Here is a 21,809-nt window from a genome sequence, read left to right on the forward strand (position 1 = left end):
ACCATAATGGCTTTTTCTGCTTCAAAGGAAGGAAAGGTTCATCACAGTGATTTTACAAACCAAAGTGGAGAGCCTAGCAAAAGGAAATGATGTGTACAAATTTACACGGCACCAGCGGGCAAACTTTAAAGTCAAGCTAGATTTCCCACTTTGCACTTGGTGCTCTATCCATCAGATTAGCTGTATTTTGGTAGCACGGTAATAACACTTCTTTCTCCTTGATCTTTATAACTAGAAAAAGCTGACATAAGAGAAAACCTCTAGTGGCTTTTCTCTTTTCATTCTCTGTTGCACGTACAAACTCCTTAAAACCACCATTAATAAACCCCATTTCCTGCCCTGTGGCAAGATAGGCATCTTTCTAAGTTCAAGCACAGGAGAAGTAGGATATAGCTCCCATGTTCTGCCAGGAATTATAAAACAGGGCTGTAAGAGAAAATAGGAAGTAGTTTACTAGATGCTACCTAGGAGAAGTTGCTGTTTACAGTTTCAAAAATTTTGAATAATTCTGTTAGATTGTAAGAAAAAAACTAAAGTACTTCAAACTATTTAAGGTCTTTAAAGAGAAAGTTAAGTTTTCTGTGAGACTATGTGTGTGTATTTAATTTTTATGAATCCATCATAAAAATTAAAAATCTGCTAATACATTAATGCTGAGATATTTCTGCAATCAAAATGTATAAGGAGATCAGTAAAAAAATACCAAGTATTTTTAAGCTACTCAGAAAAGTTACAAGAGAGAGTAATGTGTAGTCCTGTAATTTTCTCTTCCTCTAAGTTCACTGTACAACATGCAGAGAGAAATCAGCTCAGTTCAGAGTATGCTTACTGCAGCTTCATGGCAGGATGAAGGATGTACAAGGGGAGGACTTACAGTGGTGATTGCTTGGCCCAGTGGGTAGGTCACTAAAAACTACATAGCGAGTTTTATTTCTACTCTAATAAAGGTAGAGTGGAAATGTGAAAAATTCCTGTCATTTTTGACTAAGCAACATTTTAGTGCACCAGCAGGAAAACATTTCATGTTTTTTATAAAACTTAAAAATTCAGTTTCCAAGGGTTGATTTTTTTGGGGGTTTAATATTTTATCCATTTGCATTGAAACAATTTCCTCACTTTCTGTTATTATAAATGATATAATCTCAATCTACACTCTAAAAATATTATAAATACTTTATCAATATAAGTTATAATAAAACTTGTGAAGGATGAACTTGCCAGCATTTGAAAGGAACTTAAAAAACTGTTTCAGATCTTCAGTTTGGAGGATCTGTTTTGTTTTTACAAAGAGAGTTTTTTGGGGTTTTCTTCCAAGTATATTTCAGATAACCAGCTTTATGTTTATGGATTTCCTGTATTTAGATGTTGTCTGTCTAATGACCAGTAACTACGGGTGCCAGTACTGGAGAATTTTAGTAGACAAACCTATTCCTTCTTTAAGACCAGTAAAGCTGTCCTTGTCTTTTTTGGTGAAATTTTTAGTATATATTTTATTGTCTCAGTGGGAAAGTTTTATGAAGACTCCAAATTCCACAAACTTCCAGTATGTATAATTTTTACTCATTTTTATTCTCAACTGAGTATCTTTAAATATTTATAAAAATAGCATCATATAACAGAGTAATTCAAGTTTCTCCTCTGTTATATACTAAATTTTAATAGTTAATATTTATAACTGAATGTATTAGGATTCTGTTTAAATTACTAGAATGTGCCTTGCAGGTTTAAGGATCAGAAAAGCTTAAAACTACTCCATTATTTTTCTTCCAAGTCATGTTTTAGTTTGCCATACTATAATTCTGAATAAGTATTTCTGAATAAAATATTCCTGGAAATGGATAAGGAAAGCAGAACTTAACCTTTAAACTTCATGGAAAATAAAAATTTAATGATGCAGGGCTGTGATTGTACTTTAGCTGTTGGATAAATATTTATAGGCCAGATTTTTGATAGTCAGAAAGAAGAAAATGTTTCAGCTCTTGATGGCCATCCCAGGAAATGAATGTCTGTGTAATTCATCAGAAAGTTTAGTTCAGGGTAATTCTCAGTGGGGATAAATGCCAATCTGTCAAATAAATGATATGCTTGAGCTATTCTAATGTTTTATCAGCTGCATTTAATACAGATTTTGTTCAGTGGGAAAACTACTGTACAGCTACCTAATTCTCTTTTCAAATTACACACTGAAGAAAGAATAATAAAAACATTATTAACTGAATCAGTGGGAATATACATAAATACAATTTTGTAAATTATACTTGATGAAACACTAGAAAAGCACCATCCTTTTTTTCCTTTTTCTTGTTTCTGAAGCTACCATTGGAAGTGATTAATTGGATATAAAGTCCAACACTGGAGATTTTTCTACAGAACAATAGGTTATTTGAGATGTAAAGATGAGAGGTATCCACGATGTAATCCAATCTGTAGCCTGCTCTAACACAGAAATAAATGTACCTAAAGTATTCATCAAAAATTATTCATTATCTTTTTCATATAATGTCCAGTGCTGAAAATTGCTCAGCAGATCTCAATATATTATTTTAGCATATAACTAAATTAATAGTCAAGGTTTTAGGTATATCAATGCAGATTGTATATTTTTTAATTCTAGTTGGGTTTTGTGTAAGTAATATTTCTATGTTTATATAAATATTCTATGTGTATATAAAGTAGTCTATATAAATATTCTATGTTTATTGTGAACCCTATAAAGAGTGGGTTAACTTCAATTTATTGACATCCTTATTTGTACTTTAAAGTTATTACTAGTTCCCCTATAATCGTCCCATTTTTAGATTGAACCTTAAAGCTTTCCAGGTTTTCTAGTGGGAGAATTAATCCTTCCCAATTCTCTCATGAAAAAGAGCTTCTATTCATATATCCAAAGAAGAATTGCATTTTCTGCTGTTGTATCAACATTATATATTGCTGTCCAACTTTGTAATTGTCCTCCAAACAATCTCTGCTATATAGCTACTCATCTTCTGGATCTTTGCCTAGTTTGATGCTTGTTTCAGGTCACTATAATTGCCCAGGCCCAGTGTCTCCAAATTGGTTCATGTTTGCTTGGTGTGAGACCGCACCAACCAAAGAGCCCATTCCCTTAACCATGAACTACATGCAGTGCCAGAAAGGCAGCACATGGGTTAGATGGGAGTGTATTCCCCAGTACAGCTTTGTACACTTCGTATCCAGAGACTTCTTATGAACCCTTCTATATAATTAGTTAGGAAAGTGAAAGAATAAAACTTAAATAAGATGTTCAAATAGAAATTTCCTAGTTTTGCTGTTTCAAGATTTGTAACAAATTTCTTTTTATTTTACTGTTTTTTTACAGGTGGATAATGACAACTATAAAGCTCAGTTTTTGAAGACAAATGAGGAAGATACAGTCTTAGAAATTTCTGATTTGAAAGCATTTACGAGGTATTCTGTAGTGATCATTGCCTTTACGGGGGATGTTAATGCTGCACTGCTAGAAGGCAAGGCTAGTTCCCCTGTAATTGTCTCCACTTTTGAGGCAGGTTTGTAATTTTTTTCTACTTTATACAGATCAAAATTCACAGTTTTTCTTTAATTTGACAAATATATGAGGACTTTGAACACAAGGAGGGCTTTTAATACAGATTTGTCCTCACAATATTTTTTCTTTAATATTTAAAAAGCTGTCAGACAACAAAAAAGGGATGATTATAAATACTAAGATTTACCTTTAGTTATGCTGGGATCCTATCTTGCTTATATAAAATTTGGATATGGGGAACATGACCAACTAGATTACTTCTATGGCCAATGAAGAGAGAGGTTCTTTCTATACATTAGCACATATATATGAGATACCCGTCTTAGGCAGGGATGACTCCTTTGTGGAGGTACCTGTTAAGAGACTGCTGAAAATTTCATACAACATCCTTGGTTTTGGTGCAAAATTTAAACATAAAAAATTAAGTGAAGTGAATCCTACCATTTATAAGTGGTATCTGTGCAGACTTGAGGACATTATCTGTGTATTCTCTGTGGAAGGAAGTTGCTAGTGAACACCCATAGGAAATTCTGCTTGAGTTAGCTGTTCCACAGATTCTAAACAATCTGGAGAATGAGCCAGATATTAAGGTGACAAAAGTAGATGATGCTGTTAAGTTAGTCAGAGAAATAAAAGAGAGATGAGATGTTAAAGAAAAGTAGACAGGATTTGCATTTGCTTAGAAAACTATAAATAGTACAAAAATATAAATATGTACATGGGGAAGATTTAGTCCTAACTTACGTACATACCTCATGGTTATGCTCTGTCTACTCTCTTTGCTGGTTTTGAATTGTTTTCCGTTGTTTAAACAAACAAACAAGCAAAACACTAAAAATGTTTTCTTGAGAGGTATTAAAGTTCTGTTTCATTCAAGCTAATTATCACCTGTGATAATATCTATAGTGGATCTGCTGCAGAACAACTTTTTAGTTGTATGTTCAAGTAAATGTCAGATTTAAATATACTACACAATGACTTTATCATTTATTTTTCCTTTAATGTATGAAAAACCTAGGTCCCTAATTGATATGATATGGTATGTACACACACACACACAGAGAGACACACACACCACGTATATGTGTGTATCTCCTATGCTTTAAATAAGATAAATTCTAAGGATTTCATTACCTATTTCTATCCCTGGAAGACAATATGCTCTTTTGCTGTGGAAAAAGATGTGGCTCTGCAGTAACTTGGTCTATTCTGAGACAGATAGCATCCTGTAGTACCCTTTCTGGTAGCCCTTTTCCTTATATAAATATGTGATACATGAGGAGGTGCCATAACTGTAGAGAGGAACAGGGTTTCTTTTCCATCTCATTTCATCTGATTTGTACAGTTTAGCATATGGCTTAGTTAGGATCAGTTGACACAGACTTACTCCAGAGAAGATTCAGTATTTGTTGCCTGGTCTAAAAAACCTAGGAAATAGGACAACTGCATCTAAACCCTTGGCTGAGGGAATGTGTTTACCTTCCATCGCTTGATTTCACTATTTAGAGGTCACGCCACATGCTTGTCTGCTCAGGTAGAGCAATAAATATTTAGCTGCCTGGAAAGAATGTTACAGCCTTTTCTTTCAGATAGGGACATTGGGGAAATGATTTATACCTTTGCTGTCTTAAGAATGAGCTACTGGAATCAGCATTTGGCAAGATACTGCCTCCAGGAAAAAGGCACGATTTTGTCTGGGCATCAGTTAGTGGAAGAATTTTCCTAAACATTTAATTGTGATAAGCAGAGACTCAGGAGCACAGTGGCTTGTTTATATGTTGGGAGGGAACTTGCTGTTAACAGAGGAATACTCTGCTGTTTTCAGAGAGGAGTACTCACTGACTCTTGCTTCTTGCTTATCAACTTGTGCAAGGATTTGTCTACCCCAGATGTGTTTCCAGGTATAATGATGCTTTCAGGCTTTTCAAATAGATAATCAGAAAAAAATTTTCTGAGTAGCCACTACTGAGTGTTATCTAACCATTATTTTAAAAGTTTGTAGCATTCAGTGCCATCATTAAGAAAGGATTTCAGTAGATATTTGACTTTATTGTATTTATGAATATTTGCACATGCAATAAGTATTTGAGAATTTGTAATAAAATGAAGAAAATATCAAGTAATACTGATATACAAAAAATATAATTTGAGTTTTTTGTGTTTTACTCTGATAATAATAGTAGTAAACTGATTAAGTAGGTCATTGAAATATTTATTTCAGTGCCTGAAGACCCACCTAACAACATAACTTTTCAGAAGATACCAGATGAAGTAACAAAATTCCAAGTAACATTTGTGCCACCATCTGAACCAAATGGAAATATTCAAGTGTATCAAGCTATGGTTTACAATGAAGATGACCCTGCTGCCATCCAGATCCACAACCTTAGTGTCATTGAAAAAAAAGATCAGTCAGTCACTGCCATGATAGAAGGACTAAAAGGAGGACATACCTATAATGTCAGCGTAAGAACTGATATATTTGGGAAGCAGAGAGTATTTCATTTTCCTTGATTATAGTGTGAGATTAGTTTGATATTTTGGCTGAATATGAGATTTTTCATGCCAAGGATGTTAGCTAGGGTGCAAAGAAAGGCAAGTGTGAGGAACAAGGGGAGCAATGAACAGGATAAAGTGAGTGGGAGCAGGATGCATCACTAGTCTGGATGACCAGTTCATGTACTTAGCAAAGCAATTCGTGACACATAGTCACAAGCACAAGGCTAAAATTCTCTCTTAATTGCAGTACTGGCATTGCTCACTGGACATGAAAGGTCCAGTTCTGCAAGGGGAGCTTGCTAGAACTATGTGCATGAAATACTTTCAAATAGCCAGAGACTGGGACATGTGAGCAGGAAAGATCATTACTTGCTTACTTCTCTTTTAAGAGCTACATTATAAGCAATGAAGTTTTACCATACCTAGGATTTCAAAGCAAAGTAAAGTAAGTTCTAGCCTAGTGTGAATAACAAAAGGAGTGTTTCGGCATTTATTGTTGCTACAGATATATCCAGAATTGGCCAATATCAAGCTATTACAATACTCAATAAAACAAACATTTCATTTTTTCAGGTGTATGCAATCAATGGTGCTGGTGCAGGGCCAAAAATTCAATTGAAAATAACCATGGATATCAAAGGTATGTCCATAAAGGACATTGTATCTGAAATCTCTATAAAAGTCTGAAGAAATTGCTGTTCCACCTATGATTACACTGCTGTGTGCCTTGAGCTATCATTTAGGGGCCACATAATGTAGGAACAGGAATGTATAATTGATTCCCTTGAATTGTAGTGTTCAGTTTTGCTGATCATTTACTATTTGTATCAGAATCATGCTGTCAAGCAATTGCAGATTCACTGAAATTATCGTATCAAGTTCAATATTTTAGTCACCATCAGCAAACAGCTTAGAATATGACATAGAATAGCTAAGTTTGCAGTATCACTGTTGTCGAAATAAAGTCATTGATTGATATTAATTGAAAAATTAAAACTCACTCTTTTTATTGTTTTTTCTTTTAATTGAAAATTATATATGTAGGCATTTATCAGAATATAGTTTTTAGAGGCTTAAGACAGTAAGTAGAACATTAAGTAGTCCCTGAAAATACACTGGAGATTTTGTTTTGCATAACTCAGCTATGTGCCCATACCTGCAGTGAAAATATTGTAAAACAGAACTCTATGCTATATCTTTTCTTGAAAACAGAACCGCCAAGGCCCAAAAAGAAACCAGCACCAGTTTATGATACCAGTGGAGCATTACTCGTCACAGCTACAACAATTACAATCAGAATGCCAGTATGTTATTACAGTGATGATCATGGCCCGATCAAGAAGATACAAGTTCTTGTTGTGGAAGCTGGAGGTAGAGTTTAATAAATTATCTTAAAAAATGTTTTCAGGTTCAGGCTGTTTGTCCTTTTCATTTGTTTCTTGGATTTTAGTAATTTTATTTTAAAAGACAGACAACAAAGTCACTTCTGCTGTAGCAACTGCACTTAGGGCACACAATACCTGTGGGCTGGGTACTGGATTCTGGGAATGCTTTCCAGTGAAGTGTCCTCCATGCTGTTTAAAGCCATCAATATTATCCAGTCCCTAATTTTATCACTGTAGTTCTTTATTTTCTGTTTCCTTGAAAAATACCCCAACATTTGACATTTGTGAGTATAAATAAATATGAGAAATTTGGGGTTTGGCAAGGTTATTCTTTTGTTGCTATTACTGTTGCCCGTAAAGTAATGCAGCCATGTGCAGTTGATATTTCCATTTCATTACGGGGGCAGAGAGTTATATAAATCCCCTCTGCAGACTGTGGGTAAGAATGTTTATTCCCTTGTATGGGCTGATGAACATTTACTTGTGTGAACAGTTCTGTGAAACCTTTTGAGTAATTGCTTACCAATGTGAATGGAGTTTTATGATAGGACATCTCATGGTCATGCTTACTTAAGAAGAACAACTACATGTATTTAAATGCCTGATTTTACTTTGTTTCAAAGTATAGAAGTAAAGTGTGCACATTAAGTATACGCATCTTAAGTTGTCACAGGGACATTTCTCTCTCTCTCAGGATTTTTCAGAGGTACACAGACAAAAAATGTCCCTGTGACATTAAGTGTCTCACCTTTTTCTGAATTTTGCATTCTTGCACTAATCATAATGACATTTACTTCATAGCTATTGCAATGAAGATTCTCTTGAACTGAAAGATAAACAAATACCATGCTAAGCAACATTGTGAAGATTTTTCTCATGAGTTGCTGGGTACAATCCATGTATTGAAATCTAGTAATTTAATTTATGAAATAATTGTTACTGTATTCAGACAAAAAAGTTGTTACTGGCTTTGCTAGCTAGCCATGCTCAGTTTCAAAGTCGAGTGTCTTGCACAAGTAATATGCTCTACAGACAGAACTGCTGTGTGAAATTGCCCCTCAAATTTTCCAGATGTGATTTAGTTGGCTTACTCAGAGTTGACAAAACATGGATAGTGTGGATTGTAAGAAAATTCGGGTTTAAGTGCGAATTCAGTTATAGGCTCATTTGTGTAAATTGCACCTATAGTATGCTAAGCTCTTGAAAAAAAAAATTTGTATGTAATTTCTTTAATTTGAGTCTGGTTAGAATGTAAATTGTATCTATTACTTCTTTTCTTGACAATAGCTCAGCATGATGGGAATGTTACAAAGTGGTATGATGCCTACTTCAACAGACCAAGGCCATATTTTGCAAATGAAGGCTTTCCAAACCCACCATGCATAGAAGGAAAAGAAGATCTGAGTGGGAAAGAAGATATATATATCATAGGTGCTGATACTACATGTCTGATACCAGGCAGTCAAGACAAAATATGTAACGGCCCTCTGAAACCAAGAAGGCAGTACCTGTAAGTACATTTGTCTCCATGTTTGTCCAAGAGAAAGATTTAAGTGCAATACGGATGTATGCAAACACTCAAAACATATAGTTAAATTAGAAAAGGAGGAGACTGAACAGATTATAATACAAATCTAATTTTGATTTTTTTGGCTGGGCATAGATATGGGAGACAATATATTTACAAAATTTTCAAGCAAATGAAGATGCTTATTGAGTTCTTAAATAAATCCAAATTCAAGATAAGTATTTCACATTGGGGTTTTTAATACATTTAAGATTTTGACACAGAGTTCTTGACTTCTGTCATAATGTCACTTTTGCAGGTGAATAATGATTTAAAATTATGTTCTACTAAACTTAAATATATTCTTTTAGTTTGTAAGTGAAACCATATTTAAGAAAATGCATATAAATTTTATTTCATTACTTTTCCTGGTTTTCTTTCACAGATTTAAATTCAGAGCAACTAACATTAAAGGGCAGTTTACAGATTCTGACTATTCTGACCCTGTCAAAACATTGGGTAAGAAGACTGTAATTTACTAAAGTATTTCTCTATTTCTAAAGAGTCTACACAGTTCCATGTTTCCTTTTAATACAGTGGTTTCTGGGAAGTTAATAATCTCTATGTTTATTGGATGTAGCTGAACTAGAATGGCTGAAGAAATATATCCATTGCCTTGTTTGTCCTTTTGAAGAAGTCAAGGGATTCTACATCAGCCTGGACTGTTAAATGAAGAGACCGTATTGATGAAGTTTGTTTGCAGAGATTCAATTATGCCAATAAAGATGTTGCTAGGATAGTTCATCTTGTTTGTCAAACTATTGTAGCTATTCTGTTTGTGCTGTTTCTTTCTGTGTTGGATGTCGAACAAGTACTGGATGTACAACAAACTGGCTGGGTGGCTTAGCCCAAAGAATGGTGGTTAAATGGAGTTCATCCAGCTGGCAGCTGGTCCCTAGTGGAGTTCCCCAGGGCTCACTGTTTGGCCAGTCCTGTTTAATGTCCCTGTTGATGACCTGGCTGAGGGGATCTAGGGCACCTTCAGTCAGTTTGCAGGTAACACCAAGTGTTGATCTGCTGGAGAGTGGGAAGGCTCTGCAGAGAGATCTGGACAGGCTGGATTGATGGGCCAAGGCCAGCTGGATGAGGTTTGACAGGGCAAAGTGCTGGGTCCTACACTTGGACCTGTGCAGTGCTGCAGGCTGGGGACAGAGTGGCTGGAATGTTCCCCAAGGGGTAAATTACCTGGGGGTGCTGGTCAACAGCAGCTGAACATGAGCCAGGGTGTGCCCAGGTGGCCAAGAAGTCCAGAGGCATTCTGGCCTGGATCAAGAATATTGTGGCCAGCAGAGACAAGTATTGTCTCCCTGTACTTGGCACTAGTGAGGCCACACCTCGAGTCCTGTGTACAGTTCTGAACTCGGTACAAAAAACATTGAGGTGCTGGAGTGTGTCCAGGGAAAGGCAATGGAGCTGATGAAGGGTCTGGAGCACAAGTCCTGTGAGGAGCAGCTGAGGGAGCTGGGGACATTTAGGTTGGAGAAAGGGAAGCTCAGGAGAGATCTTATCACTCTCTACCTGAAAGAAGGTTGTGGCAAGATAGGTGCTAATCTCTACTCCTATCAATATGATAAGAGGAAATGTGGTGACGGGAGGTTTAGACCAGATCAGATATAAGGAAAGTTTTCTTCACAGAAATAGCATTAAGCATTTGAACAGGTTGCCCAGGAAAGTGGTAGTCATCATCCCTGGAGGTATTTAAAAGATGTGTAGATGTAGCACTTAGGGACAGGATTTGTGGTGACCTTGGCAGTGCTGGGTTAGCAATAGGACTTGTTTATCTTAAAGATCTTTTCCAACTTAAATGATTCTATGATTGTATTCCAGTGAGCTTAATGGCAGGTCGTTTGAGGGCATGACCCTTTGGCCCCTTCATCCTTTAGATATAGACAAAGCTCCATATGAATTAATAAATTAATATTGTCTAATAGAATCCATCTGGTTCTAAAGTCACTAGCAAATAGGCCAGCAGTTATTTGGTCTGAAATCAAACACAATTCCCTCTTGGCCATGTTGCTATACCCCCAAAACTGGGAATGACATCTTGTAGCAGATTGCAATAAGATCTGTAAGTTCTTTTAATATATTTTGTAAGTCAAAAACTTAACTAAGCCTTAGCCCTGCATTTCTGAAAATGGATATCAAGACAACTGGATGAGTACCCAGAAGAATTTTAGTGGGCACATATTTTTCATTTGGCATTCATCTTCTGTGACATGAGCTCCTTTATTCATGTAATCCATTTTAGGAATTTGTTACATGATCTGATACTGAAGACCCTGAAATGCTAATTCATTACATGAATGTTCTGAAAGGATCTGGCACTATTTCTCCAGCCCAGAATGCTTTGGAAAGTGCAACATACAAGTTCTCGTTATATGTTTTGAGTTTAAAAGTTTTAAGCAAATGAAGCAAATATTTTAACCAGTAAGGGAAAGATAGTGTGTCCAATCAGGGAAAATAAATTTACTAGAAATTAGTCCAACTGTATCCAATCTTCTGGGCAATTTTCTCCTTTCTAACAGAAAAATCTGCAATACTTAGTGGCAGTCAGGTAGTGTAATTCATTGCCTTATGTGTTGTTACTTAAAACTTGTGACATTTTCTGCCTTATACAAGATAAATAAGCAAGATCTGTTTGTATGCTGAATAAAATGTAATAGAGAAAATACCAAATAATACCTGATAAATTCCTCAGATATCCATGTCTACCCATACCCATCCAACGCCTTCTGTGCTAAACTTTAACATCAAGCATTGCTTTTTGGCGTCTAAGGCTGGACTACACCATACTTTTGTCTGGCCTTAGCTTCCAAATTTCAGAGCTTCTAAATTTCAGAGTAATTCCATCTTATGTGGAATAGATAATCAAAATTTCTTTTTGCATGCTTTCTTAAAAGTGCTGGGACATTAACACCAAGTTGATATATCTCAAGTGATGCAAGTACTGCAGTTGAATGGTCCTGAAGATAGAGCACTCTTGAGACACATAGCATGAGGAAATTTGCCCAAGAGTTTCCTTAGCGAACTTGCTTGGTTATAGGAACTTCCAGCTTGCTCTAAAAATATAATTCAGAAAACATGCCAAAAAGTCAGCTTTTATTAATCTTTGCAAACCAATTACTTCTATTGCACTCATAAGATCAGCCACTCCCCAGGAGAAATTTATGCTGCCTGAAATCCAAATTGCAATTTGATTTTAAATCAGTCAGCTTCTTTATTAATAATCTCTGAAATCTGTGGGTTTCTTACATTACACTTTCATTTTATTAGCTGAAACCTCAATTTTAATTCTGGCAGAGGTATTCATAACAGTTAAAAAAAACTTTTTTATCTTAAGATAAATTAGGATCATTCTGAATTTTATGCACATTCTCTTGTGTACATCAGTCCAAATCATCTGCAATATACTCTCAAATCCAAAAATCACAAAGCCAAGACTATGGTGTTCCCTGGTGTTTCCAGTAGGGAGGATATTGTTCCTTGTCCGGGAAATAGTTTAATATGGCAGGAAGCAGCATATTTTCTCCTTCTCCTTGAGACTAAACAGGAACTAAGTTTTTCTACAGTGGGCCAGCAAGTGGAGGTAAATGTCAACAAAAGGAAACAATACCAGCAGTAGAATTCCCTTGCTTTTCATATTTTCACTGTTGCCTAAGAGAAAAAGAGAGCGAGTTTTGTTTTAGGTACGGGATTACAGGAAGGGTATGAAATTAAATGAGTCCCAGAAATTTAGCATTATAGAAGTTCAAAAAGAGGCTTAGAAACCACTAATCTAAATATTTTATCAATTTCTGAATGAGCTTTCATTCTCACCTGGAAGGACTGATTAGAATACCAACACCTTTACTTTTCTATCATAGAGGCCTTTATGATTACTTTTGACCTACTGGAGGTTATTCCTAGCAATATCACCAATTCTCACATAAACCAGGAGCATGAGTTAATGGTCAGTGAGGCAGATTAATGCAGAAAGTTCAGATCTCATCATTAGTTCAGTTCCTTCAGCACCCATAAAATGCTTCTGAAAATAGTGTGTTAAACTTCGTGTCTGTGAGTGGCAGCTGCAAGTCTCATTGCTTTGGAGTTGTGCTGTCCCTTTTCCACTTAAGGAGCTGGAGCAGTCCTGCACAGACTCAGGCCAGACTGATGTTACTGCAGTATAGACTGACCTTAATCTGTTTAGCAGGTAGAACTGAAAAACACCAGGCAACACCTGCACATAGAGCTGTATTAAAATAAAGTGTTGGATACATCAGCAATTTTTAGGAACCATTACATAAACTATTTCTGTTTTTGTTATGCTTTTCTTTCTGAAGCAGCTCTTCAACAAAAATAAAATGGGTGCAGTTATACAGATACTGAAAGGGTCTGTCTTTCATGATTCCCTGATATCATATTGTCAGAAATTTAAAAATTCCAAAGAATCTATGATATATTACCTTTCCGCTTTCTGTTGCAGGTGAAGGACTGACAGGAAGATCTGTAGAAGTTGTACTTGCTGTTACTTTGTGTATACTTTCAGTAGTTCTTTTAGTGGCTGCAGTTTATGCTTTTGCAAGGTGAGATTTATATATCCTTGCCATAGCTGGCTTGAAAACACTCAAAAATGGTTTAAAGAAGAGTTGAAACAGTCCTATAAGTGGAACTAGTCTGTAATTCCAAAATAACTTGAGTTTTGGTTGGTTGTTTTTTTTTATGTAGAACTTTAGGGAGAGACTCACAAAGAATTTTGTCTAGTGAGGGTAACCTCCACAGATGAAGAAAATCCAACTTTTCCAGAGGGAAAATCAGAGTGGTAGCCTTTCCTAACCTTTCAGCCACTTCTCTATTGACAGATCAGAGTGTCAGCTGGTTGTAGTAATCATGATGGCTAATACTATCTACAGCTGGGTATGAAGTAAATACTCTCAATTATATTTTTTGTCTTCCTAATAAATTTATCAGTTAAACACATTGAGTTCTTACATGGGGAACAAAAACTGAGTTTTAATTCAAATAGCGAACAAAATATCTGTGTAAAGAAGCAGGCTGTGTACTGCCCACATGATGCTAGTTTTCTCATTCATCAGTTCTGTTCTTACTCAGCTGCATTATTCAGGCATTACAAAAGAATTTATGTAGAAAAACTAAAAGAAGACAGCATGTAGATTCTTTAATCTAAATTTTAGACAACATAAATTTGATTAAATTACAATTACTAAATTACAATTTGACTAAATAAAAGCCAAGGATGGATTCTTGGCAACCATTTTTCAGTCTCAGCCTGTCAAATCAAGGTATTGACAATGTGTTCTTAAATATTTTGCATGTGTATTTTTCACTGTTATTTTCCATTTAGAATTCGACAAAAGCAAAAAGAAGGAGGCGCATACTCCCCACGAGATGCTGAAATTATTGACACGAAATTCAAACTGGATCAGCTGATCACAGTGGCAGACCTGGAGCTGAAGGATGAGAGATTTACACGGTACACATATTCCGTAGGCAAAACAGTAGTCCAAAGGGTCTGCAGCCATGACCCCTTTCTGACCTTTGCTTGTTTGGAAGTGTTTGTGCTGTTCTTATTTACACAGGTCACTGAGATCCTTTTTCAAAGAATGACCTCCATCCTCAAGACACTTCTCACTAGCTTTTAGAAAATCACTTAATCTTAAGCTCTTTTTACAACAAGATAGAAATCTAAGTGCAAACCACTGTTTAATTGTTAGCCAAAGAAGGGTTGCACATTTTAAACATGCAGAATTTCTGAGTGTTTTTAATGGCCCAATTTTTTGTTTAGGCTGCAAAAAAAAAAAAAGAAAGCAAACAAAAGCTTTCTGAAAAAGCCAGACTCCTAGAAGTCCCTGCCAACTAATTCAAGAACAAATCAAGCAGCTCCAGAAGAAATCTGTCATTGTTTAATTGACATTTTGAAAACATTTGTCTTTTTTACAAAAGGGATTGGCATAACATTTGGGTTTCTGTGGAGCTCAGCACACTGGCTATCCTAACATCTACTCATTTAAGGTGCATGCAGCAATTCACGTTTGTATCTGACAAGAAATCTTGTCACTTATATTTATCAGAAGAACTGCTTTTTGACTGCCAGAAATGTTGATATTACTCAACAAATAAATATAATGGTGATTATCAATAATATGTGACATCCAACTGTGTTAGAAATATTTGGTGAACATTCCTCACCTGTCTGTATTTTCCCTGCTGTCTCACAGATGAAACGCTGTGGTAGGCAGTCTCCTAAAAGATGAGAAGCCTAAAATAGTCTTGCCTTAGTAGCCAAATATCCTACTGTTGCAGACTAGGAATAGCTGGAAGATGAAAGGTTGTAGCTGTTGACCTGGGGTTTTTGTGTATGCCTGTGTGTGGTACAGAGTAAGTTGATTGCATGTACAAACCTGTTCAAAATAGAGCACACAGGAATGGCTGCTTGTAACAGATGAGAAAACATACTGGGAATCATCTGGAACTCATTGACGTAAGTGCCTGTTCGGGGCACTTGTTCAGATAGCAGAATTTAGTACCTGCTAATAACAGAGCAAAGCATCCTCTGAAGGCAGAACGATTGCCAATGCACTGCAGTAACTGTGCCTCAGATAAATGATCTTGATGGATTTTCAAAATTACTCTGTTTCCACATTGTTAGCTGAATAAGAATAATACTAATGTTGTTTATGTACTAAAGTGTTAATGGATTTTACTTCCAGATACTCTTCATTTTTCTTTAGACGCAAGGAGATTTTTGTCATCCAGTAAGTTTTTGTATTATTAAAGCAACGTGGTGTGTTTTCCATTCTGTTCTCTTAACCTGTGTGTTGTCGTACTATATTGAATGATACCGCTAATCAAAATGAAACATCAATCTTTGCAGATATTCGAAAGGCAAACAATGGTATTTTTCACCATGAAATCATGTATGTTGTTAGTTCTAATGTTGAATTATAGGACTTTCACAACTATTTTCAAATAAACCACAGTAATTTTAAAATGGAAATTATAACCCAGTAGCAATATAGCCCTGATATAAACAACCTATCCTTGAAACAAAGACAGTGTAAATGTGACATAAGAAATATGCTGTTTCTTTCCTTTGGAAGTTAGGATATATATACTTAAGAGAAATTAGTTTTTTTCCTCAACTGTCTTTTGTACTTACACTGCAGCTGTTTCACACTATGTCCCAAAAATCAGCAGCATATCCACGCAGTCCAATCATTTGCAGATACCATTATGCCACTTTTCTGTCTAAATTATGTGTATTTTAAATTTTTACAGTCTCAAACTCTAAAGGGTAATTAAAAATTATAATATTTCATACTTATGTACACTTCATTGTGTGATTTATGCACAGCATGACCTTTACTGAACAGTGCTTCAGCAGTTATAGTTGCATCACCCTTATTTTAATTAGTCAGTCTCACTTTTTGGTTTGCAATTTGTTATGTCCTTCCACCTCTATTTTCCTCTTCCCATCTTCCAACTGTCCTTTAATGGCCAAAAGCAAAAACTTTCTACTTCTGTCATTGTAAGGCACAGGATGTATTTATTGGAATTTTTTAATATTATTTTTCAAACCATAGTGTACTGAAGCTACAGCAGGCTCTTTGCCCAGGTCCTTCATTGGATATTAGGACAAACTGATGAAGTCCAGACACTAATTGAGAGCTCCTCAGGACAGGATTCATGACATCTTTTAATCTGGAAGACTGAAAATGTGCCCCAAGGAACTCTCCTAGATAACATACATATAGTAATGAGGGGCAGGATATGCTTTATTTGTTCAAAATTTTTTAGTTCATTTTGGCTTTTCTTTTTTTTAAGCCTCAAATAATCTTTCACTGTGTATAATACTCTGTTCTGGTAAAGTAAATGGCCAAAAGGGACATTTTAGGTGTCTGTAGTGCTGTCTTTAATCTAGTTAATCCTTCCTGGTAATGACGAGTTATATCAGGGAGTTGGCAGAAGCATGGCAGGATGTACCAAGGCAGCTTACTGCAAAACCTAATGACTAAAATGTTTTTGTTTCCTGTGTTTAGATTTCCACTGTTGCATGAAAGAACTCTTGTACCTGTTGTCACTAGGGAACAGCTATGCTAAGTCAATCACAGTTCCAGTTCATGTGTTGACCCTATAATTCTCATGATTTGTGGCTAAAGCAGTGACATATTAGCATGTTTAATTAGAGTATTTAATGCAGTCTAACCTTCACTAATTTCCCATGCGTTTGGAATGGGCATCACTGCATCTGCACTATCTACATTGGCTGCCTTTAGGAGCTATCTCAGCTGTGCTGCAGTTTGTGGCATCTTGCAAGTGTATGAGGAGGGCAGAGATGGGCAGATTCCTTTAGCAGACTGCCATGTTTGTATTTTCCTGGCAGCAGTAAATCTACAGAAGTCTGGTCCAGATTCACCCTGAAAGGGCAACGGGGAATTTGTGTGAAAATACTAGCTGACAATAGAACAATATAGATTTGTTCCCTCCACCTACTAGTCATCCCATTCAGTGCTCATTTGAAGGGGGTATATTGGAAAACAGCTTTTTTTGTCACTACTCTGACATTATATTATTCAGCTACTATAAATCAATAAAGGCACACACTTGCAGCTGACAGAGTTCATCCACAGAATCAAAATACTCCAGCCTGTTCCATGAGTTCCTTCTTGCCTGTCTTTCATCCATTGTCTCTTCAGACATTCTCTCATACTTGGTGGATCGTGGCTTATGATCTTGGCTCATATTCTCAGAAAATTTTTGCAGCTGGTATCTCATGAGAAAAACAATAAATTAGAAAAAAAAATTCGGTTCGGTATGAATATGGCTGGAAATATTTGTCATCATTCTTAGATCAAAAATTCAACAGCTTGAAGCTCAGAAAACATTCAGTATAGGTTAATAAAAACATTATATTTCACACATTTTTATAACTTTTTTAATGTGAAGTATTTTGAACTACAAAAGTCAGTTTGAGTAGGAAAAGAGAAATTAAAAAATGTCAAGCATTCCATTTCGATAATTTTGAAACTTTTTTTGGGGTAACATTTTTTTTTGACCACGAAATTAAAGGAAAATCCCAGTAGTAGTCATTCAACTTAATTAAAATAATTTTAAAAATTATTGATAAACTTCAGTGGCTAAAATTACTGATACTAGCTAGTACATATACACTCACTCTCAACAAGTCTTTGTTAAACATTTGGATGTTGCTTCAGAGGCATGCCGGAAATGAAGTCCTACTGCATTTAGTGGAAAATGAGATCTTTATGAATCCCAAATGCTAGTTTTGAATGTCTGGGACATACATTGCGTTCCATGATAGTGGAGATGGTGTGATACAACAGTAAAAAACAACATTGTTCAAAACATACGTAGCCCATCAATCTAAACTGGATTAAACACTACTTCATTAAGCTTGCTGAATATACATATACTGGATGTACTCATTATTTGCCTTAATTACAACAGTTCCACAAGGTTTGCCAAGTCAGTCTTCAAAGAGACACTAATCTTCTGTAAATAGATTCTATCCTTAAATTTTCAGTGTGCACCAGATTTGGTGAGATACAAGTAACTCTTCCCTGTTCCAGGTGCTTACCTAGGAGACAACTTCTCTAGAAGCCTACTTTTGCAGTGGTTTCCACAGCAAGAATGAAGCCATTTAGATGCCTGGTTTTTAAAAATCTTTCCTTGAGAAGTTGAATCTTGTGGCTGATTCTTTGAGGCTTTTATTTCACTCTACGTGATACAACTTGTCAAGAAAGTAGGGTCAGAAGAAATATTTCTGCATTACAGACACTGTAGCCCCTGCAAGTGCCAGGTAGTTAGAACTCCTCATGGAAATGTATTGTATAGAAAATTATTGTCTGATCTTATCTTTCCTATATACTATGCATTCAGTGAGTGTCTATATTTAAGGTAACAATTTTGCACACACATTTATTTCTATACACCAGCCTGATACTTTCTTTGTGTAGACAGACCTGTCTTCCTTTGAGTAGAGATAGGTATGGCTTCCGCCTTGTCTTTTTCTTCCACAGGGTTCCCTTTAGTAATCAGCTATCAACAATAGGCTTCCTGAAATTTGTGTTCCAGGAGAGGAAGGTTTTTGAATGTATGTGTCCTGGTACAATGGAAGAAATGACCATGTGTTCTCTTTTCTTAGGCCTTTAATATGTAGGAAGGGTTAAGTTCAATATTGCTCCCAATTAACTTGTTAAAAATTAGTTCCTCTGTTGGTCCTAGGAAGTGTCAGTGGTGCTTATGAGTTAAGCCTTTTGCCTACATAGTAATTTCTGTAGTTTTCTGGTTGGACAAAGTTTTAATTCCCTGTGGATTTCAGATGATTGACCCAGAGAGAAAGCTGAGTCTGTGTGACAATATGTCTTCAGTTATCACTGCCAACACAAATAAATGGCTTCTTTCTAGCTCTATCGTATGTAATCTGAGTGGGACTCAGACTTTTGATAGTCTTAAAAAAAAAAACTACACATGAAACAATACACTGTTTAAAAGAATATCAGATTTAAAGCTAAAAAGCATTCTTTATCTTAGAGAATGTTTTCTTTCCTCATATCAAAGTCAGGCAAGTGGGAATCTGAAATGGTCCAGCTGAAGTAGGGAAATTTTCAACTTCATGGCTTGATTCTAAATTGTGCTCATCAAGATCTAATGATACTTATATTTTTAAGTTTTATGAAAAACAGTGGGAAATGTGGAGAACAATATTAAATTTACATGAGTTTTAGTTCATTGACAAAATACTGTAAGATTATTACTATGTAGTCCAAGTCAAGAAATGTAGAAAAAATACTATTTTTTTAAGCCTAAGGATGCTGAAACTGAGAATTGCTGGAAGTCTTTGGACTTCGGAAGTGAGAACACAAAATGTATCCCTTCTGAAGATCCTTACACAACAAAGTCAACACCTTTGCCACAGTCAGACAAGTTAGACATTAACTTTAAAGTAAATAATCTTATTTTCTGAGCTACCAAACTTCTCCTATGTGCATTTGCTACTAACAAAAGTGTGACAGTTCAGTAGTTCTAAAAAATCACTTAAATTCCTACAGATAGGTTGAAGTTTCAACCCATAGAGGCCTTGCTTCTTAAAAAAAAAACTTACACATGGTTGGATCCATGTACCTTCAGCACTGAAACACTAAATGGCCTACCTGGATTGCTTACGTACAGCACAGAAGTAATTTTTATTTCCTAATTACCAAACTACATTTTCTTATTGCAAATTACATGCAGTAAGCCCCTCATTGCTAAAAATTTGAGAGGAGAGTATTTGAAAAATTACTGGAATGTCAACCGGGAAATGACTTTTTTCTGTTGTTCTGTGGTGAAGATAAGTGAATTCAAAGCAAAAAGAAGTGTAACTTCCCATCAAAATCTGCTTAAAATTTTGACCTGAAAAGAAAGCCTACAGAAAAGTTTCTGTTCTAGTCAAAGACAAATATATATTTGTGTGCAGTACTTTGGTACAACTATTAAAAGTTTGGGGTGTTTTTGTTAGGAAACTTTAGTTCTATACAGTTGCCAATATTACAAGAAAGTAGTTTCATCTGTCACATAATGCAAACAACTTATGTGATACAATGAGCACAAACTACATGTCTAAACATTCTGAATTAATAGAGTGGCATGCTTTCTTATCTTATTGCCTTCTTTTTCACTCTAAAGCAGTCCTTCAGCTGTCCTTTTTAGTAAGCACCTTTATTTTTGTGAATACTTTTAATTCCAGTGAGACTGATCTAGTGAGGCTTTCATAGCCAGTTTGCTTTGTTTCATGATAGCTGCTCTAAAAAAGTATGTACCACAAAAACATCCTTCATAGCTTTGAAATTAACTTCTCTGATGCTTAATAATAAATTATTCAACAATTTTATTAATCTCATTTTATGATCTCAATTAAAATTTAAATAATTAAGAAGAACTTCATAAACTATTTTTAAAGCAATTTTTTCCTTTCCTACTAAAATTATGACAGTGATACAATACAAATTTGTATTATAGAACACTTTTCATAATATTTTCTGTAAGAATGTATATTTGGAGGAACAGACACATAAAAGGGGTACTTAGAGTTTTTTGAAGGAGCAGGTTATCTTTTAAACTGAAATATTACAAACTTTTTTACTTGGTCCTTTAGACAAGCTTTCTGAGTCTGAGTGCTCAAAATTTGGTTTCTAATTCCATTCAGAGGCAAGTGTGACAAAGTTTCAAATCCTCTGAGTATAGATGCCCATGTTTTGTCTTCACGAAACCTGCTGTGAGATCAAATTAAAGATTTAATATGTATCACAGTTTTTAAAATTGGCATATACAGAGACAGCCGTGAACATGTGAAAAATGAAGATAAAACCAGGACATCAATTTTTTAAATCTTTGGAAAATAACCATAGTTGTGTTTTCTGTGGAGGCACACCAGTATCATGATTTATTTGTGACTCATTTTAGATATCTGCTTCAAAAGAGATGAAATAGACCTCTTTCTCCTCATTGATTGTAAAAGAAATCTAGATTGACTGAGAAATAGGTGTCTGTATTCAGTCAGATTGATCCTATCTTGATGCTCTGAAATGGCCCTTAGAAGAATGATTTTGGGTAAAGAATACAAAATGAAACCTGTCAATGTGTATGTAGTGGTGTGCAACAAGTATGGGTTTCCCAGGGCAATATGAGCCCAGAGCACTGTAAAGTGATCTAAAGAAAATGATAGAAACTGTAACTATGTAATTCATATCTGCTGATACCTGAGATAAAAACTAATAAAGGCCATCACCAAAGGTATCTGAGTTTGAATCCATAAGGGAAATCAATCTTTAGG

The 21,809-nt window shown here is 35.5% G+C and overlaps 1 protein-coding gene across 5 annotated transcripts in view; it reads left to right on the forward strand.

Moving 5' to 3' along the window:
- Positions 1–21,809, forward strand: part of PTPRQ (protein tyrosine phosphatase receptor type Q) — a 120,280-nt gene that overhangs the window by 80,523 nt on the left and 17,948 nt on the right. For 4 of the 5 annotated variants that reach the window (XM_041713047.2, XM_030260334.4, XM_072923113.1 and 1 more), the window contains 9 exons: positions 3,341–3,527; positions 5,748–5,992; positions 6,599–6,665; positions 7,238–7,396; positions 8,698–8,920; positions 9,363–9,436; positions 13,440–13,539; positions 14,319–14,447; positions 15,685–15,729. In XM_041713047.2, coding sequence (XP_041568981.2) covers positions 3,341–3,527; positions 5,748–5,992; positions 6,599–6,665; positions 7,238–7,396; positions 8,698–8,920; positions 9,363–9,436; positions 13,440–13,539; positions 14,319–14,447; positions 15,685–15,729 — 1,229 coding nt within the window. The remainder of the gene's footprint in view (positions 1–3,340; positions 3,528–5,747; positions 5,993–6,598; positions 6,666–7,237; positions 7,397–8,697; positions 8,921–9,362; positions 9,437–13,439; positions 13,540–14,318; positions 14,448–15,684; positions 15,730–21,809) is intronic. The other variant, XM_072923115.1, reaches the window with a different exon arrangement.

The sequence above is a fragment of the Taeniopygia guttata genome, chromosome 1A, assembly GCF_048771995.1.
Source record: "Taeniopygia guttata chromosome 1A, bTaeGut7.mat, whole genome shotgun sequence".
Taxonomy (NCBI): Eukaryota; Metazoa; Chordata; class Aves; order Passeriformes; family Estrildidae; genus Taeniopygia; species Taeniopygia guttata.